Source organism: Chiloscyllium plagiosum, unplaced genomic scaffold (genome assembly GCF_037043375.1).
Source record: "Chiloscyllium plagiosum isolate Xiang-an unplaced genomic scaffold, Cpla_swu_hap1 HiC_scaffold_3, whole genome shotgun sequence".
Taxonomy (NCBI): domain Eukaryota; kingdom Metazoa; phylum Chordata; class Chondrichthyes; order Orectolobiformes; family Hemiscylliidae; genus Chiloscyllium; species Chiloscyllium plagiosum.
The window spans coordinates 86,383,412-86,404,965 of record NW_028270141.1 but is presented as its reverse complement, the minus strand read 5'-3'; the positions used below and the strand labels follow the sequence as shown (position 1 = coordinate 86,404,965).

The 21,554-nt window shown below is 39.6% G+C and overlaps 1 protein-coding gene across 1 annotated transcript in view; it reads left to right on the top strand.

Moving 5' to 3' along the window:
* Nucleotides 1–21,554, top strand: part of LOC122546294 (protein FAM162B-like) — a 48,110-nt gene that overhangs the window by 5,730 nt on the left and 20,826 nt on the right. Inside the window, exon 2 of the mRNA XM_043685063.2 lies at nt 212–320. Coding sequence (XP_043540998.1) covers nt 212–320 — 109 coding nt within the window. The remainder of the gene's footprint in view (nt 1–211; nt 321–21,554) is intronic.

The window sequence follows — 21,554 nt, the reverse complement described above, 5'->3', positions numbered from 1 at the left end:
TGATTGATTTTTCTGCCATGGGGAGTGAGCAAACTACCCCTCTGTAACGAGCACCCTATTCCTCATGAATCTAAATCAATTTCATAGTGCCATACAAGTAAGGAGAATTTATTATACATAAATTTATAAAATTATTCTGTGAACTACAGGTATACGAATCATCTCTGTCCACTCAGTAAACATTGAATTTTTTTTTGTAATTTTCTTGAAGTTCGTGACACCCAGAAAGTTCCAGGATACAGGCCCACAAAGTTTGACAGAAAGATTCTTCTCTGGTCTGGTCGCTTCAAGAATGAGGAAGACATCCCTGGCATTGTTTCGTAAGTTTTGCCATTTCTATTGCTTATTGTATGTGAACACAACTTTTTCAATTCTTTTTATTTCCCCTGTAATTTAACTAAAATATGCAAAAAAACATTAAAAAGTTCTCTTTCTGAATTGTTTAGACATAATAATAATTTTTGCTTGGTTGTCTGCATTAAAAGAACTGTGGAGGCACTACCAAATTTTTAAATTTGCAATGGACAATTGTATGTCAATGCTTATCACTACTTGTTACTTTTAGGACATACTCCAAATAGTTCATTGATCTTTTGTTGCATATATAAAGAGAAATAGCTCCTGCTGCACCCATCTTCCATTCTAATTTGTTCAACTACTCTTAAATAATTTGCAATCAATGAAATCAGAAATTGGCCAATACAATGACAATTGCAGTAATATTTTGGTGTTATCCAAATGTAACACAATAAGATACATGAATTCTGAATATTTCAAGATTTCTGGTGGGTTTATTTAGAGCTAAACACATACAGTTCAAAATAATCTCTACGTATAGCCTTCGTCTAAGGTGTTACAATGCAGAGTGACTTTGGCCTCTGCTCAATGTGATGCCAATGTGAAGCAGCTGACTCATCCACATCTTAGGCATCGTAACAAGATATCACTCTGTAAACAATAATATACCTTCCCTTTTTTCCAAAAGTGAAAACACATAAACTCTGAGTATTAGCAAAACTACTTCTAAAGAAATAGGGATTGTAAAATGTGGGAGTGCGAACGTCTGAGCCCATACATCAACTTGGTTTTTGGAAACACGCCCAGATCTTGTCATTGTCTGACCCTGTGGAGATGCAAGTTTTGCCTTGACTACTTGTTGTCAGTGTACTCCACCACATTGTTGTTTTCTAATTATGTTTGCTGTACGCTTGTACACTCTCTTTAGCTGGGCTTCTGTTCCTTCTCAGCATTATATTGTTGACTGTTCAGACTTCATGAAACCTGTGATCCTAACATACTTTGGATACCTCTGCATGTAACCATGTTCCCATGTGCATTGTGTGACTTTCACTATTTTCCCTATGTGACAAGGTCCCTATGTTGCTGTGGCTGGTGGCTTTTGCATGACTTGGACGTCCACAGTAACCTCCCAGTGTGGCCATATAAATGACCAATAAATCATATCACATGCCAGTTATCTCATCCACTCTGTATCCATATTCTTTTGGTAAAGTATCACAGTATGTCCTGGAGGAGTGCTTTAAGCACAAGTGTTTGTTTCCTTTATGTCTCTGGAGGTAATGAGCTCATCTCTGTAAGGCCAAAAGCATTTGAGAGTGTCAGGTCATCCCTCTACGATGATGTTTGACAAGAGTCTTCAGTTGTGGCAGCGTTGCCTCTAAGTTTCTTACCGACTGTGCGGACGTCCAAGGCCTGTGGATTGTAGCGATTTCTGGAACTGTTGAAAGCAGCCATGCAGTTGAGAGGGAATGTTAGTTGTTTTCAGTTGAAGTCATTTGCATTTTGCTGACCATAATGCAATAACTCAATTTGAGCTCATACTTGTAGATCCAATGGAATATCTGCATATTTGTTCGTGTTTGGCAATCTATTCTGTGCATCTGATATGTAAATGCGGGGAAGCATATGATGGGTAGTGCCATTACATTGCAAGTCATCCAGCTCAAACTTAAGCTTATCTTGTAGTGGGTTGTTGTCTTAAATTAGAAATTAATGTAAGTGAAGACGAAGTTTCTTCAAATGTATACCTCAGTTATGACGTTGATGAGCTTCCCAGCTGTACTAGCTGTTAGCTGAAAGGATGAATCCTGTGAACTCATTTATTGTCCTAAAGATAAACAGGAACAAGGGAATTTATTTACCCCATTAATTTGGACACTCTTGAAAACAACACCTAATCATGCTCTTCAAAGTTCCCTGATGTCTCTCCAATGCACTTGAAATTGTGAGATCTAAATTGTTTTATTCCCTAACTATTCATCATTTCTCAGAATGTGTGTGGTAGAAAATTTGAACCTTGATCTGATTAATTTCTTTGGTAATCCATATTTTCAGTAAAAAAAATCAAACTAACTTTTCTATATTTTTACAATAATTTCTATTAAAGACACAGGTTCAGGAAATCTTATGAAAATATTCATAATAGTTAAAAGATACCAATCCACGTTCCCAGTTTAACTGAGCGATCCAACACAACTATTAAAGTCCTCCGAAATGATTCTTTGAAAAATGGTATCAGAGTTAAAGGCATAGGTTCTAGTTGGTGGTTGGAATTCTCCAATACTTCATATGTATTGCACATCTGGCAAAATTTAATGTCATCTTTATTTAATCAGGGCTAGTAAAAATGTTTGAAATTTATCTGTGTTTTCCTAATATCTAAGTTACCTGACATTGGAATCCCGTCATCCACTCTTAACATTTATTTATGCTACAAAATTTCATTTTGTTACATCAATGGAACTACCACCTGATGGATGACTAATCATTATGCATTTGCTGGTGTTGAGCTGGTCTCCATTTCTTCATTATTAATTTTTCTTTCCAAAATAATATTTATGTATTTGTTCTGATTCAGTTACTGAGTAGACTGTTTGACATAACTCTATCAATTCAGGATTTGTCTTGTTGTATTTCTACTAAATAAGATGGGCCAAACATGTCAAACATTCTCTTTACTTTCTTAAGTTTTTAAAATTTTTATCTCATAGCTAAATTTCCAAATTGTCTTCCTATTTCATAGAATTACCAATGAAAAAGAAGATTCAAAGGGCATGAAATCTAGTCACCTCAGTCAGGAAACAGTCCAGGATAATCCTCCATTAGCATTTCAGTTTCTTTTACCTCTACAGTTTTGTTCCACCACTCTCCATAATGTTAAGATTTTTGAACTAGCCCCAAGTTATTCTCCAAGGGCAACTACAACTTTTCCATTAACCAAGTTAATCTTAAAGCTAACTCCAAATAATGATACTGAATTGTAACCTCCACATATACTTTCAACTAATATTTTTATTGTTCCAGGAGTGTCTGAAATCTATTTTTTAAACCCTTCGTGGAAGTGACTGATATCTTTATGCTATTATTTTAAGATGAAAACTTTTAACAAGTTGTATTTATTTATACATAAAATCACAGAACTTTCTTCACAGTCTAAACTCCAGAGCTGAAGTGAGAGTGACCGACTTTGACATCAAAGCAGCATTTGACCAAGTGTGGTATCCTGGAGCTCTAGCAAAACTAGACCCAGTAGAAATTAGGAGTCTAAGTGCTGGTTGGAGTCATACCTAACACAAATGAAGATAGCTTTGGTTGCACAAGGCCAGTCATCTTAGTTCCAGGACATTCTGTGCAGGAGTTTCTCACAGCAATGTCCTAAGCCAAACTACCTTCAGCTGCTTCATCAATGACCTTCCTTCTAACAGAAGTTAGGCTGCTCACTGATAACTGTTCAATGTTGAGCACCATCTCATTTGGTATGCTTTCCTTTGTTGGTCAGAGCATTGTATAGATGAGTTTGGAGACCATGTTGTTACTGAATAGGAAATTGGTTAGGCCACTTTAGAATATTGTGTTCAATTCTGGTCTCCCTCCTATAGGAAGGATGTTGTGAAACTTGAAAGGATTCAGAAAAGATTTACAAGGATGTTTGAGGGTTTGAGCTATAAGGAGAGGCTGAATAGGCTGGGGCTGTTTTCCCTGGAGTGTCAGGCTCAGGGGTGACCTATAGAGGTTTATAAAATCATCAAGGGTGTGGATAGGGTAAATAGACAAAGTATGTTCTCTGGGGTGGGGGAGTCCAGAAATAGAGGGCATAGGTTTAGGGTGAGAGGGAAAAGATATAAAAGAGACCTAAGGGGCAGGGAGTGCAACATTCAGGTTGATGCAGACAATTTTCAAGTAATATTCAAAGAACAAAGAAAATTACAACACAGGAACAGGCCCTCTGGCCGCCCAAGCCTGCATCAATCCAGATCCTCTATGTAAACCTGTTGCCTATTTTCTAAGGATCTGTATCCCTCTGCTCCCTGCCCTTTCATGTATCTGTCGAGATACATCTTAAATGACACTATTGTGCCTGCCTCTAACACCTCCACTGGCAATGCATTCCAGGCACCCACCACCCTCTGCATAAAGAACCTTCCATGCATATCTCCCTTAAACTTTTTCCCACTCACCTTGAACTCATGACCCCTAATAATTCATTGTACCAGGTAATGGCCATCTTCAACAAGATACAATCTAACCACTGCCCCTTGACGTTCAATGGCATTACCTTGATAGAATTCCCACGATCAACATTCTAGAGATCACTATCAATTAGAAACTGAACTGGACTGCCCATATAAATACTGTAGCTACAACAGCAAGTCAGAGGTAGGAATGCTGCAGTGAGTAATTCACCTCCTGACTTCCCAAAGCCTGTCCATCTCTTCTGCAAGGAGTTTGATGGAATACAGCTCACATGGTTGTATAAGTGCAGCTCCATTCAGAAGCTTCACACCATCCAGAACAAAACAGCCAGCTTTATTGGCACAACATCCACAAAACCTCCCTCCCTCCACCATCAATACACATTAATAGCAGTGCGTACCACCTACAAGACGTATTGTTGAAATTCACCAAAGTTTCTTAAACAGCACCTTCCAAACCTACAACCTCTACCATCTAGAAGGACAAAAGCCACAGATACATGTGAGCACCATCACCTGCAAGTTCCTTTCTAAGCCACTTGCTATCATGACTTTAAAATATATGGTCAATTATAAAACTCCCTCCCTTACAGCACAATGATTGTACCTATATCAAAAGAAATGCATCAATTCAGGAGAGAGAAGCTCAACACCACCTTCTCAAGGGCAATTATAGATAGGAAATAAATATTGTCCCAACCAGTAATGCCCTTCTCTTTACTAACATGCTTTTTTCACTTTCTTTTACAATTTTAGGTGTTTGTTAGGTATTTCAAATTAACCCAGAGATTTCATTGCTATGGCACATGCTTCAGGCTGTCAGCAAATGCAGCCAATGAAAAGAAAAAGTGCAAATGATGTTTGACATTAACTTTGCTATTTCTTGCAAATTATCCTGATTAGTGCAAAATGAAAAGCTTTGACAAATTATGCCTTTTTCGAGCCACACTCAAGTGAAAGATTTATTTGGGGTTTATTATGGTTTAAATGTTTCCTCAACATCAACAAGTTTTGATAGCCTGTGATTTGCACCCTTGCTTTGTTGGTCACAGTTTTTATTTATGCACTGGATGTTGCTGAAGCATCATGCTGAGTTTTCTTTCCTTTATGGATACTTTCCAATGGAGATGAGTTGACACTGCCAACATCAATTTTCCCAAGAAGCCTTAATTAATAAATATCTCTTTCCACGTTTCAAACTTGATTCTGACTTAGGCCTGCGGGAACACAGCAGGGTAGTAGGATTAATTTTTAGATTGCTTTGGCAAAGAATCAATACAGTCACAATGAACCACATGTTGTTTGTTTGTGGTTGCAGACCTCCATGAATTGCGATCTCAAAGCTTTCATATTTCATCTTGTCTCTCCCAGAAATGCTTCAAATAACTGCATATGCTTTGAATTGTAATTTGTAGGCAAAGTATGTTGCATATAGCAAGGTAACACAAAGGACAATGAGATGATTTTAACAAACAAATCATTATTTTCTTTGTTGGTATTGGGTGAGGAAGGAATGTTAGCCACGCATTGTCGGTGCAATGAACATAAGGGAGTTCATCAGCATTTGTTTTTCTTTTTTTGTATCTGTATTTAGTATATCAACTGCATCCTTATATGAATCTACTTTAAAGTTTCAATATCCTAAGTTTGGTGGGTAACACAGTTCTGCATATAGACCTCTAACTGATGTCTTAAGAAAGCTTCATATCAGCTTATAGTTATTTATTTTCTTTTGTATTCTATACCTCTAATAAAATTTAAAATCCCTATGTATGAATGTTCACAAAGCTATTATATTATTAATAGTAGCTTTTAAAAGAATTTATTCATATAAAAACAAGACTGAAATGTGGATTAGGACTCAAGTGAATGTCTGAACCAGTGTCTATTCAATATAAAAATTGGTTTGAATATTTTAGCATTCAATCACATTTAATCTAGTTAAAGGACTTTATTTCAATATAAGATCAGCAGGGATAATTGCCAGGATAGCCTGGTGAGATTTACTTCCCAGATCATAATTAACAAAAAGGAGAGAAAAATCCAATTTTCAAAGTCAATTCTAACAAAGACATTCAGAAGGCAGGTCTGGTCATGAGCTGTAATTACAAATAGCAGGCTGGAGCTGACCTAAAAGGAAATAAAATATAGGATATTTAATCAGTTATCCTGGATAAAATACTGTGTTTCCATGCTGTATTATTTTTTAAATACTCTCATAGAGTGTGGGCAACTCTGGTTAGGCCAGCAGTTATTGTCATCCCTAATTGCCCAAAGGCAGTTAAGAGTCAATCACATTGCTGTGGATTTGGAGTCACATGTAGGCCAGACCAGGTTAGGATGGCAGATTTCCTTCCTGGAAGGACATTAGTGAACCAGATGCGTTTTTTCCCCAACAATTGACAATGGTCATCATTAGTCTGTTCATTCCAGATTGTTTATTGAATTCAAATTCTATCATCTATCACGGTGGGATTTGAACCCAGGGGGTCCTCAGAACATTAATGAGATTAATATTCTCGTGATAATACCACTAGGCTCGTGCTTAACTTGCAGGAACATTGTAGAGAGTCTGGAACTGCTATATCTGCTCTTTCACATACATTCATTTTATCCATACAAAGATTTTGGAATGTGCATTTTCACAAATTCAGACCCATATCATTGGACATTTTGTTACAATGTTACACTGGGTTGTGCTTTCATTTAAGAAGGTAATGTGAATCCCAACATTTTTTAGTCCCCTAAAAAGAATTGCATTAGAAAGAAACACAATGTTCATTTAAGCAAATGATATCTCAAGAATATTATGTTCTGGATGTGTTATCTCATGTCATAACTGATTCACATAGAACAGTACATAACGTAAGCATTGACAGCAACTGAACTAATTAAATTAAAATAAGATACTTACAATTTAACCTCCTTCAAGCAAATCCTTAATTCCAAAGTAACTGCTTCAATGCATGATTTTCTAGGATTTGGCTTTATATTTATTGATTGAAAATGCTTTAATCCTTTAACATAAATACTTAATAAGAGCAGCTACTTTGCTACCAGATGGGAAATTACTCATTTCAGCCAAATGATGTGATTGTTAGTTAATATACCTTTGCTTAATATCAGTCAAACATATGAAACAGGAGCAGAAATTGGTCATTCAGCCCCTTGAGCCAGCTCTGCCATTCTATAGAATCATAACTGATCTGTTTGCATTTTGAACAACATATGCCCACTAACCCCAATAACTTTTGATTGAGTAACAAGAATTTATCTATCTTTGCCTCAAAATATTAATTGATTCCACCGAGGTCAATAAGGATGGATTGTTAATGGTTAATTGGATTTGGCAATAACCAATTGAAGGAAAATACATGAAAACCCAACCTGTTTTGACTGGCTTAGACTTGACTTGGGAACAGGTGGTTTGGCAGCAATTCCTAGATTTATTTGTGATCACCAAGCACTGCGGAATGCTTGGGAATGTACTCAGAATGGCCATGCAGTATTTTTTCTCGACTGGCAGCTTAATGTTCCAGGATACAAATGCTACAGGAAGGACAGAAAGGGAGGCAAGAGAGGAGGGGGAATGGGATTTTTGATAAGGGATAGCATTACAGCTGCGCTGAGGGAAGATATTCCTGGAAATACATCTAGGGAAGTTATTTCGGTGGAACTGAGAAATAAGAAAGGGATGATCACCTTATTGGGATTGTATTATAGACCCCCCAATAGTCAGAGGGAAATTGAGAAACAAACTTGTAAGGAGATCTCCGCTATCTGTAAGAATAATAGGGCGGTTATGGTAGGGGATTTTAACTTTCCAAACATAGACTGGGACTACCATAGTGTTAAGGGTTTAGATGGAGAGGAATTTCTTAAGTGTGTACAAGACAATTTTCTAATTCAGTATGTGGATGTACCTCCTAGAGAAGGTACAAAACTTGACCTACTCTTGGGAAATAAGGCAGGGCACGTGACTGAGGTGTCAGTGGGGGAGCACTTTGGGGCCAGCGACCATAATTCTATTTGTTTTAAAATAGTGATGGGAAAGGATGGACCAGATCTAAAAGTTGAAGTTCTAAATTGGAGAAAGGCCAATTTTGACGGTATTAGGCAAGAACTTTCGAAAGCTGATTGGAGGCAGATGTTCGCAGGTAAAGGGACGGCTGGAAAATGGGATGCCTTCAGAAATGAGATAACAAGAATCCAGAGAAAGTATATTCCTGTCAGGGTGAAAGGGAAGGCTGGTAGGTATAGGGAATGCAGGATGACTAAACAAAATGAGGGTTTGGTTAAGAAAAAGAAGGAAGCATATGTCAGGTACAGAGAGGAAGGATTGAGTGAATCCTTAGAGTATAAAGGAAGTAGGAGTATACTTAAGAGGGAAATCAGGAGGGCAAAATGGGACATGAGCAAGCTTTGGCAAATAGAATTAAGGAGAATCCAAAGGGGGTTTTACAAATATATTAAGGACTAAAGGGTAACTAGGGAGAGAATAGGGCCCCTCAAAGATCAGCAAGGCGGCCTTTGTGTGGAGCCACAGAAAATGGGGGAGATACTAAATGAATATTTTGCATCAGTATTTACTGTGGAAAAGGATATGGAAGATATAGACTGTAGGGAAATAGATGATGACATCTTGCAAAATGTCCAGATTACAGAGGAGGAAGTGCTGGATGTCTTGAAACGGTTAAAGGTGGATAAATCCCAGGACCTGATCAGGTGTACCCGAGAACTCTGTGGGAAGCTAGAGAAATGATTGCTGGGCCTCTTGCTGAGATATTTGTATCATCGATAGTCACAGGTGAGGTGCCGGAGAACTGGAGGTTGGCAAACGTGGTGCCACTGTTTAAGAAGGGTGGTTAAAAACAAGCCAGGGAACTATAGACCGGTGAGCCTGACCTCGGTGGTGGGCAAATTGTTGGAGGGAATCCTGAAGGACAGGATGTACATGTATTTGGAAAGGCAAGGACTGATTAGGGATAGTCAACATGGCTTTGTGGGTGGGAAACCATGTCTCACAAACTTGATTGAGTTTTTTGAAGAAGTAACAAAGAAGATTGATGAGGGCAGAGCGGTAGATGTGATCTATATGAACTTAATAAGGCGTTCGACAAGGTTCCCCATGGGAGACTGATTAGCAAGGTTAGATCTCATGGAATACAGGGAGAACTAGCCATTCGGATACAGAACTGGCTCAAAGGTAGAAGACAGAGGGTGATGGTGGAGGGTTGTTTTTCAGACTGGAGGCCTGTGACCAGTGGAGTGCCACAAGGATCGGTGCTGGGCCCTCTACTTTTTGTCATTTATATAAATGATTTGGATGCGAGCATAAGAGGTACAATTAGTAAGTTTGCAGATGACACCAAAATTGGAGGTGTAGTGGACAGCAAAGAGGGTTACCTCAGATTACAACAGGATCTGGACCAGATGGACCAGTGGGCTGAGAAGTGGCAGATGGAGTTTAATTCAGATAAATGTGAGGTGCTGCATTTTGGGAAAGCGAATGTTAGCAGGACTTATACACTTAATGGTAAGGTCCTAGGGAGTGTTGCTGAACAAAGAGACCTTGGAGTGCAGGTTCATAGCTCCTTGAAAGTGGAGCAGGTAGATAGGATAGTGAAGAAAGGCATTTGGTATGCTTTCCTTTATTGGTCAGAGTATTGAGCACAGGAGTTGGGAGGTCATGTTGCGGCTGTACAGGACATTGGTTCGGCCACTGTTGGAATATTGTGTGCAATTCTGGTCTCCTTCCTATCGGAAAGATGTTGTGAAACTTGAAAGGGTTCAGAAAAGATTTACAAGGATGTTGTTAGGGTTGGAGGATCTGAGCTACAGGGAGAGGCTGAACAGGCTGGGGCTGTTTTCCCTGGAGTGTCGGAGGCTGAGGGATGACCTTATAGAGGTTTACAAAATTATGAGGGGCATGGATAGGATTAATAACACAAAGTCTTTTCCCTGGGGTCGGGGAGTCCAGAACTAGAGGGCATAGGTTTAGGGTGAGAGTGGAAAGATATAAAAGAGACCTAAGGGGCAACGTTTTCACGCAGAGGGGGTAAGGGTATGGAATGAGCTGCCTGAGGCTGGTACAATTGCAACATTTAAGAGGCATTGGGATGCGTATATGAATAGGAAGGGTTTGGAGGGATATGGGCCGGGTGCTGGCAGGTGGGACTAGATTGGATTAGGATATCTGGTTGGCATGGATGGGTTGGACCGAAGGGTCTGTTTCCATGCTGTGACTCTATGACTCTATTCATCTTAGCATATATCGCGGTCATTTCTCAGCTCTTAGGACTTTTCACCATTGATTAGATCAGATTAGATTACTTACAGTGTGGAAACAGGCCCTTCGGCCCAACAAGTCCACACCGACCCTCCGAAGAGCAAACCACCCAGACCTATTCCCCTACATTTACCCCTTCATCTAATACTACGGGCAATTTAGCATGGCCAATTCACCTACTGTGGGAGGAAACCAGAGCACCCAGAGGAAACCCATGCAGGCAGAGAGAGAATGTGCAAACTCCACACAGACAGTTGCCTGAGGCAGGAATTGAACCTGCGTCTCTGTCGCTGTGAGTTCAATTCCCGCCTCAGGCAACTGTCTGTGTGGAGTTTGCACAGACAGGAGTTTGTGCGATTGTGGATTTGGACTTTCTCCACCAATCTGGGGTTCACGGACTGGTGTCGTGGAAACTGAGATCGTGCTCCACCTGCCAACCATCATCCAGGAGTTACTGACCAGCTGAAAGGCAGTGAGATTCAATAGTTTGCATATATATATATAGAGTACTTTAAGCTAACAGATTTGCTCATAAGTTTGTAGGTGAAGTACCTTAACCTAATAAATCTGATGTGTTGAAACACATGTGTCTTCTTGCATTTATTTTGACGAGATTTTAAAGAACCCATTAGGAACCTTCAGTATAACAATACAACATCATCTGGTATGGTTAAGAAGCCCACTCTCTGCTGCATTTGCTGTAGAGAATGAGAATAGGCTGAGAAAGTGCAAGGAGGTACAGTGGCTCAAAGTTAGCACTGCTGCCTCACAGAGCCAGGGACCTGAGTTCAATTCCACCCTTGGGCCACTGTCTGTGGGGAGTTTTCATGTTCTCCCTGTGTCTTTCCTCTGAGCGTTCTGATTTCCACCCACAGTCCAAATATGTATTGGCCATGCTAGTGTCCAGGAATGTGCAGTCTAAGGTGGAGTTACTGTTGGAAGTACAGGGTGATATGGCGAAGGGGGTTGGGTCTGGGCTGGATGCTGTTAAGAGAGTCATTGTGGACTTGTTAGGCCAAATAGCCTGCTTACACAATGTAAGAATTCTATGGTTTTCTAGCCCCTGGACCATCTTCTCAGCCAGCAGAACATTCCATATTTCTTTTCTTCTAATGCCCTCTGAATGGCCAGCCTATAGAGGTCATGGCTATCAACAACTGTTGCCAGTTGTCAATGTTGATGTCCACAATCTTCATACCTTGTCTTCAGGTGCTCCCAAAGCAGCTCATAATCTAGTGGACAGCTCACCGTACAGAAGTATACAGCAGTCATCCATTTGATGAGTGTGACCAGGCCAGCATAAACTTCACTAGCTTAGTCACGAGTGTATGCTGATGGAAATAAGTTTGCTCCAGGTTCACTAAATTGGTCACCTTGTCCTGTCATGGGATGCCATGAATACACCTAAGATAGCAAGTTGAAACTGTTCAGCCTTTTTTCCTGCCCATAATATATAGTGTACTGAAGATATAGGATTAGTGGCTTCTTAGTTTAATGTTCCCTATCCAAATTCTGTTGTTTCATTCTCTGTTACTAAGCCTGAACATAACAGCTGTAACCTCTACCATGTGCATATCACTTTCACTATCTTGTTGGCAATTCTGGAGCCTAGATATGTGAAAATATCGATAATTGCCAACAACACATTACTTTAATGCCGCCCATCAGCATTGTCAATGGCCTGGACCATGACTTGTGTCTTTGTGTTGGTCAAACCAGACTGTTTACAGACATTCAAGAGTCTGTCCATCTGCCACTGAAGGTATTCCTCAGTATGCAATACTAAATTGATATCACCAGAGTAAAGCAATGTTCTGTTGAAAGCCTAGCTCACTCATGTCGTAGGTGGCTACGGCTAGGCAGCTTTCCGTCAGTTCTGGTGTATCAGTAGACACCGTCAGTAGATTGTTACAAGATTGAATCAGAACCCCAGAGCATTTATAGCCATTTTTCACCTTTGATTTCAAAATGTTTTTTTAAAAAGGGAACTGCCACAGGAAAACAAAACTGTGGATGTAAATTCAGTAACTGTCTGGTAAAGTTTGTTTGTGAAACACATGGAATGTCACACCTGTGAAGTGGCACAGAAACTTCGCACTTGGAGAGACTGAACAAGATGAGGTAATGAGATGGCTGAATAGCTCCCCATCTCAAAAGAAAGTCATTTTTTGCAGTTATTTTAGAGAAAAATGGGTTAAAATCTAATTGCAGCACTAATCTGTGTGCATGTTATTGGTCAGACAACATTGAAGGCTTGTTGTTGCACTGTGCTCCTGGTCCAGGAGCTCGGCCTGTTCTGATTTGGTGAGACCACTTCTGTCCCGTGGTTTAGCACCACTAGTGAAAACTGATTTTTGGGTGGCACAGTAGCTCAGTGGTTAGCACTGCTGCCTCACAGCGTCAGGGACCTGGGTTCAATTCCTGCCTCGGGCGACTGTTTGTGGGGAGTTTGCATATTTTCCCCGTGCTTGTGCGGATGCTCCGGTTTTCTCCCACAATCCAAAGATCTGTGATTCAGGTGAATTGGCCATGCTAAATTGCCCATAGTGTTAGGTGCATTAGCCAGGGGTAAATATAGGGTGGGGGGGATGGGTCTGGGTGGATTACTGTTTGGAGGCTCGGTGTGGACTTGTTAGGCCGTAGGGCCTGTTTCCATACTGTAGGGAATCTAATTAACCCTAGTGTGTGCATTGGAGTGTTTGAGGGCCATAGTCACAAGTCATACACCATGGAAACAAACTGTTCAGTCCACCCAGTCTATGCCAACCACAATCCCGAACTAAACTAGTCCTTCCTGGCCCCCATCCCTCCAAACTTTTTCTATTCATGTATCTATTCAAATGTCTTTTAAACATTGAAATTATACCGAAATCCTGTTCATTCCACAAGCGAACCAGCCTCTGTGTAAAAAAAATTGCCTCTCATGAAGTTTAGAGAGCACCTCTATACTGCAGGTAAGGCAAAAGGAATAATTCCATCTCGCTCTGAATGCTCATGTTTCGTCACTGTCAAAAGAAATACGATCGATAGAATTTCAGCAAACTTGCAAAAGCACGAATCTCCAAATCATTGATGTTCTGCTGCCAACATCAATGCCACTAGTGCCATCTAATAACAGCTGGAACATCATCTTATCTGCTCTTCATGAAAGAGTTGGACACTGATCTATATGTTTTCCTTATATCTTTTTGAATGCATCTCTTATTTCTGTTCTGAATATTGCATTATTATTTACTAAATGCAAGAAGAAATAATAGAGCCAGAGTTTTACAGCATGCAAAGAGGCCTTTCACCCCATTACGTTCATACTGGTCATCAGGCACCTATCAATTCTCATCATATTTTCCAGCACTTGGCCCATAGCCATCTTAAAGGGTGCATCTAAATACTTCTTAAATATTGTAATGCCTTCCACCTCTACAATCTTGTTGGAAAGCTGCTTAGCCTTAGCCACCTGAGACATGAGTAAGCTAAGCTTTCAGTAGAGAGTTGCTTTACTCCAGTGATACCTCTTTAGTATTACGAACTGAGGAATACCTTCAGTGGCAGATGGACAGACTGTCTAATGTATGTAAAATGTTTGGTTTGATCATCAGGAAGGCACCCATCATAGTCCAGGACATTGACAACACTAATTGATGGAATTAAGATAATGTGTTGTATTCCAGATATTCCCACTCTCTGGTTGAAAAATATGAGAAGTGGGAAAGTCAAGTCAAACCTGTAAAACTGGATAAAAGCAAATTACTGCGGATGCTGGAATCTGAAACCAAAAGAGAAAATGCTGGAAAATCTCAGCAGGTCTGGCAGCATCTGTAAGGAGAGAAAAGAGCTGACGTTTCGAGTCTAACTGACCCTTTGTCAAAGCTTCAAGTTAGACTCAAAATGTCAGCTCAACTTGAAGCTTTGACAAAGGGTCAGTTAGACTCAAAACGTCAGCTCTTTTCTCTCCTTACAGATGCTGCCAGACTTGCTGAGATTTTCCAGCATTTTCTCTTTTGATTTTAAACCTTTAAAACGTTTTGGCTAGACCACACTTGGGGATACTCTGCATGTAAAGCATATTGGAGCAATGACGGAGGTGCGAAATAACTCACAAGTATAATACCAAAAAAAAAATCAGGAAAGAATACACAGCCTATATTTCTTTATTCCGGAAAGAAAAGGCTTAAAACCGATCTGGCCATAGGTTTTAAGAGAATGAAAGTCTTGTTGGGTTCCAAGCCTCACCCCTCTTTCACAATATGGTGAATGGAAAGGCTAAAAGCTAGCCAGCTGTCTGACTAAGAGTGCAATTATAAAAAAAGAGTAATCTCAACAATTCTTTTTAGGGAGACAGAGAAGGATAGGGAGTTGGCCATCTTAAGGCAAACTAGATAGTAATGACTGCAAAGAAGTTGGTGGAATTGACCTTAATTATTCTCAAGGTTATGGGAATACAGAGGCAAAATTACAGGATCAAGGCATCGGCCAAGAATGTGGTGAGGAAAGATTACAGTGAGAGGTTAAAGAAGAACTAGAAAGCAGTGGACTCAGGAGATCAATAAAGATTAATTATGAGGCAGAATAAAGCCATTGAGGATAAGGAGTCTTGCAAAGTAGAGACTGGCTGAGGGAAGGAAGCTGCATATCTTAACTAGAATTCTATGTTATGGATCAAAGATTTTCAAGAAGGTTTGAAAAGCAAAGGGTAAATCCAAGATCTAATAATAAAGATGACACCATTGCTCAAACTGTTTGGATGTTGCTGCTGGTAGAAAGTAAATGTTAGTGAAGCTTTGCTGGAGGACAGGGTCATAGCGATGTACAACACAGAAACAGACCTTTCGGTACAAGACGTCCAGACCAGACCAGACATCCCAACCTAACCTAGTCCCATTTGACACCACTTGGCCCATATCCCTCTAAACCCTTCCTATTTGTATACCCATCCAGGTGCCTTTAAATGCTGTAATTGTACCAGCCTCCACAACTTCCTCGGGTAGCTCATTCCATACACGCACCACCCTCCATCTGAAAAAGTTGCCCCTTAGGTCCCTTTTATGTGTTTCCCCCCTTACCCTAAACCTATGCCATAAGCCAAGCTTCAGTCAAAGGCAGGATGTTAAGCAGGTCACGCATTGCAAAGGGCTTATGCAGAGAGAAGAAGTGGATGTTGATCCACCGATTACTCGGTAGAACCAGCGGTAAACTCGACAAATTTTGTGGAAGGTTGGTGTTTATTCTCCACATGAGCAAAAGTTGTACTCAGTGCCTCCAGATCATTTTCTATAATTGTCGATCTAATTTCAACTATTCTTAAACAACTCTTAAAGCTTTTCTTTACTAAACATACTCTTAGTTATACACACAGAAATCAGCCATTCTCCATTCAGGAGTTGTTACTGCTTCATTAATTAATTCTGGTAATGCAAGCGGCACCTCCAAACTGTGTTTAGATTTCTTACGTTCAATCTTCTAAACATCCCTTCTTTTTAATTATTACATCTACTTGAAGTGATCTGCTTCCAACTGCTTTTCATATTTTTAAAATCTCTAATTGTGTTTCAATCTCTTCTGCTTGAATGATGGTCTGAATGCTTTCAGATTTATGAACTTCAGCCATTAATTATGGATTCTTTGTAGAGAGAAAATAATCTGTTCACCAAATTATCCCTCGATTCACAAAAGGTTTCTTTCCCAGGCTGTCAGCTTTTGTGGTTTGTGGTATTAAGTTGTCAAAAGTTCAATGAGGAAAACTGCTTCCTCAATGCCAATTTTTTTTTATTGCAGCCTATGTTCATGGGAACTAGGTCATTCCTTTGCAAGCTCCCTTAACTTAAGACCTTAAACAGATGTCAGGAAATTGAAATTTTGCTTTTCAGTCAAAGGTGAATTCTCACCTCTGGTAGCAAAAGTTGAGTAGATTGAACAAGTTGGACCACTTGGCCAATGTTGACAGTGAGAGACTTGAACCATTTTGAAGATTTGCCTTCTGTTGATGGCATGCACTGCTGCTACTGTGCATTGGTATGGAAGGGAATAGATATTAAAGGTCTTATATGACCAATTAATTGTTTATGGTGACAAGCTTCTTGACTGGTGTTGGAGGTGCACTTATCCAAGTCAATGGGGAGTATTCCACCACAAACCTGAGCTCTGAACTGTTCTTGTAACCATATGGCTAATCCAAGTTCATTTTCTGGTGCTGGGGAAAATACAGTGATGGTAATCCTATTGAACATCACGAGGTGAAGTTTATACTCCATCTTGTTGGAGGTAATCATTGCCTGGCATTTGTGTGGCACAAACATTCTCAGCCCAAGTCTGGATGTTGGCCAGCTCTTGCAGCATATGGACACAGATGCCTCAGTATCTGAGGTCTCAAGAATGGTGATGAACATTGTTCAATCATAAATGAACACCCCCACTTCTGAGTTTCTGATGGAGGGAAGGTTATTGATGGACCAGCTGAAGATGGTTGGCTTAGGGTACAACCCTGAGGAGCTGCTGCAGAAGTGTGTTGCAACTGAGCTGATTGACTTCCAACAACCAAAACCACCTTCCTTTGTGTTAGATATGACTCCAACCAGTGGAGAGTTGTCCTCCTGAATCATTGACTCTAGTTTTGTTGGAGCTCCTTGATGTCATATTCAGTCAAACGCTACCCTAACGTCAAGGGTAGTCACTCTCAGCTCATTTCTGCAATTCAGCTATTTTGTCCATGTTGGATCAGAATGGCTGTGGCAGATCCCAAACGAGCATCAGTGAGCAGATTATTCATCTGCAAATGTTATTTAATAGCACAGTCAATGACTCCTTCCAATAATGGACAGCAAATTGATATGGTATTGGCCAGCTTGGATTTGTCCTAAGTTTTGACTGGGAAATGTTTCACATTGTCAGATGGATGACAGTGATCAAAGTAATATCTGAATCAGTTTTATGTTCTTAGATTAATATCTCAAATAATAGTGTCAATGTTTACAAAGAACAGTGTAATCAAAAGAATTAACTTGAACAAGAGCATTTTGTGAATATAATGAATGTACATGATCCAGCATCACAATCGTTCCTGACCAGATAAGTGAAGTAATTTTTCTCAAATCAAGCAGAAAATACATTACAAAATAGTCAACATAAAAATACATGAAAATATCTTGTCAATTTTGTGAGAATTACAGTGCAAAGTACCTGGAAAATAAATCTTGCATGACCATGCACAGTGATAATTCAACAGTATCTTCACAGAGAGATACTTTCTTGAAAAGTGAGCACAATTAGTACCAGGAGTGTGGAGGATATAACATCCAAGCTTGCCTTATCCCGGTGATGCTGTATTGTAACTGGTGCTTTAATAACCTCAATGGATAGTACTTGCAGGTTCACACATGCAGGATGACACAAATGACAGCAATATATGTACATTGGAGCTGGAATAGGCAATTCAGTCCCTTGAGCCTGCTTTGTCATACCAGACCATGGTTGATCATCTACCTCAACACAATTTTCTCACACTATTTGTATTTCCCTTGATGTCATTAATAACTAGAACTATAATAAACATTTCTCATGAACTTTCTTAATGACTGGAATTCCACAGCTCTCTGTAGTGGTGTTCCAAACACTCACCACCTTCTGAATGAAGAGGTTCCTCCTCATCTCAGTCCTGAATAGCTTGCCTTTTGTTCTGTGACTGTGTCTCCTGGTGCCAGACCTCACAACCAGGGGAAACATCCTTCCTGCATCTACTTTATCTATCCCTTTAATATTTCTCTAACTGAGTTTGTCATACATGCTTTTGAATACATGCAGTCTCCTCATAAGACAGCCCCACCAACCCAGGAAGTAGTCTGGAGATCCTCTATTAGACAATCTCTATGGCAAGTACAGCCTTCCTTAGGCAAGGAAATCCGAACTGCATAAAATTAGAAAATAGTGTCAGAGAATTGTAATCGCTAACAGTTATACCAGCATGAGCCAACATAGAATTCCCTACAGTGTGGAAGCAGGCCATTCAGCCAACCAAGTCCACACTGACCCTCTAAAGAGCATCCCACCCAGACCCACTCTACACTATCTCTGTAATCTAACATTTTGCATGGCTAACCCACCTAGCCTGCATATCCCTGGACACAGTGGCAACTTAGCATGGCCAATCCACCTAACCTGCACATCTTTGGACTGGGGAGGACACCAGAGCACCCAAAGGAAGCTGACACACACACAGAGAGACTGACTGTACAATCGAACTGGGGTCCCTGGCACCGTGAGGCAGCAGTGGTCATTACTGAGCCACCATGTCACCCTAACACATCTTGAAGGGAAGAGCAGAAAGTTTGAGAAATAGAAACAAACTGAAAAGGTCTTGGGAAAGCTATAAAGAAAACAAATTCAAGGAGGTGAACATTACTAATGTTCAGTAAAATATATCTTAAGCATGTGAATAAGATACTTTAACCTCAGTTGCTTATTCATTTGAGGTACATTAGGTCAGTAAAAGAACAAATCAGTGTGTGTGAAGTGTGTTGTTTTTAACATATGGTACTTCATAGTTTAAATTAATCAAGTCTTGTCCAAATCACTTAAATGATTAATATGAAGATGTTTCTTTACCCACAACCTAACTGACCCAATTGGATTTAAATGAATGGTCCCTGTCACAGACAGCTGTGCTCTGCACTTTCTATCTAACAGCTGCCACAAGTCAAACTCCTTCCCCTCATTACTGTCTGTCTGTAATAGACAGAATTTTCTCTATTAAACTAAGCCTGTCTTTTTAAAATAAAACAAGTTAGTGACCCTTTAATTCATCAGTTAGTCTAAGGCAATACAGGTTAAAGCTATTTACTACAAAATACAATTTCAAAGTTTATTGCTTTGATGTCATTATTTTGAAGTGCATTGTAATTGTTGGATTTTGCATTAAAGCAGAAATGATGATTGGATAATGGTAATGTGTTCTCAAGCATCAAGGCACTCTTCTGGTCATTTAAATTCAATTTTACCCTTTTAAATTCAATTTGGTCTACAAAACGTAGAGATCGCTGTTTGGTACTTTTATAGTAGTAAATGAAAAAATGGCCATCCATCACACTGAATTTTAGAGAAATGTAATTACACAATCTAAACATCTGATTGGAAAGCAAGAACGAAAATATCAGAGTGGGCACTAGCATTACAAATTGCTGCAGATAAATCTGTCTAACCTTTGGTTGGTCTTTTGAGCCCAGCTGGTATGCACCAACGATGAAGATCTGTTAATGAAACTTGATGGAGAAGAATCCCTTATTAATATTTTATTGCTGGACACCTACACCAACCTGAGGGTCCACCAGATCTAAACATTAGGGTTGCAAACTCACGTGGGAGACCTTCCTGGACATTTGACCAAGTTGCATTTGATTCCATCATGTTAACCATGTTTCACTTGCTTGCAGTTTGCTAATACTATATACAGCTTGTTCTGGGGTAACACGCGCTTTGGCAGCGTGATTTGGCACTAAAAAATTAAGGAATTGTATTTTTGAGAACACTTACCTCCGCTGGCAATAGCGTAATTCCAGTGGAGATTGGTTCGCGCAGTTCATTCTGTGCATGCGCCAATGTCAGCTGCTGACGAAGCAGCTTTCTGTGAGAGATACTGTACAGAGAGCAGCTTTCTTACATTTTTAATTAAATGTACTGTGTTAAATTTACTTTTATTTCTTTAATGAATATGATTTCAACCTTTATTCACGCTGTGATTGGGTGATTTTTGACCGATCATGCATGATATTTTTGGATGGACTGCCCCTAACCCCACTTTTTCCAAAGGCCCCATTATTTCTATTAAGCGATTTTGTATTAAGCAAGGTTTCACTGGAACACAACTGTGGCATTCGAGAAGAACTACCTGTGGCATTTACTCTTATAGAGGTAGCTCCAAGATTTTTTTCCCCTTATGGCGTTGGTAAACTCTGAAGATCAAATTATCTGAAGACAAAGGATGTATACACATTTAAATTACCAAAAAACACATGTTTTTAACCTTAGCAATTAATTGCATCAGTGTCATCATTTTCCACATTTTTGTTGAACAAATCAAGGGAGTCGCGATTCAAAACAAATGCTGAGCCTAACAGTCCACATTTCATTGTTTCAGTTCAGTCACTGTCTGCGCTGGAGAGAAAAAGAAGGAAATAAGATAATTGATGGAAACCCTGGTCATGGTGGTTTCACATCTGTGTTTAGAATGTAGATTTCCTTTGAGAGTTTTGGACAAATTCACATGCTGGTTATTAAACTTGTTTATGTAGAGTACCTAGGGGTTGCCAGATCCTCTCAATATTCAAATGTCTCGAGCCCAAGAGGTTGAGAAACAGCTTTCCGACCAAGCCAATGTTTATAGGCAATAGGATATTGCAGATATCAGGATCAAAATGTTGCTGAATAAAGAGAATGACAAATAATTGCTAGGCAAGTGGAATTAAAACTGAGTTTTACAGAACTTTTATTTCTACTTTTTCCGTTTATGTAAAAATAAATGTCACAGACAAAAGGTTCTCTTGGAATCGGCATTATTATTATTTTTCAATATTAAGATATGGAAACTGGAAAGTCACTAAGGTTAGAATTTTCCTTCTGATGCTGGTACTCTAAGAGTTTTGTGCCTGATATACATTATACATAGGTTTTGGTGATTGGGAAAATGTTGAGGGGTTTAACTGAGTTTAGAAGGCAGGTTTCTTTCACATGATGAAACTGTGTATAAATGTGAACTGAATGTGAGATTTGATGCTCCAGTCAGAGTC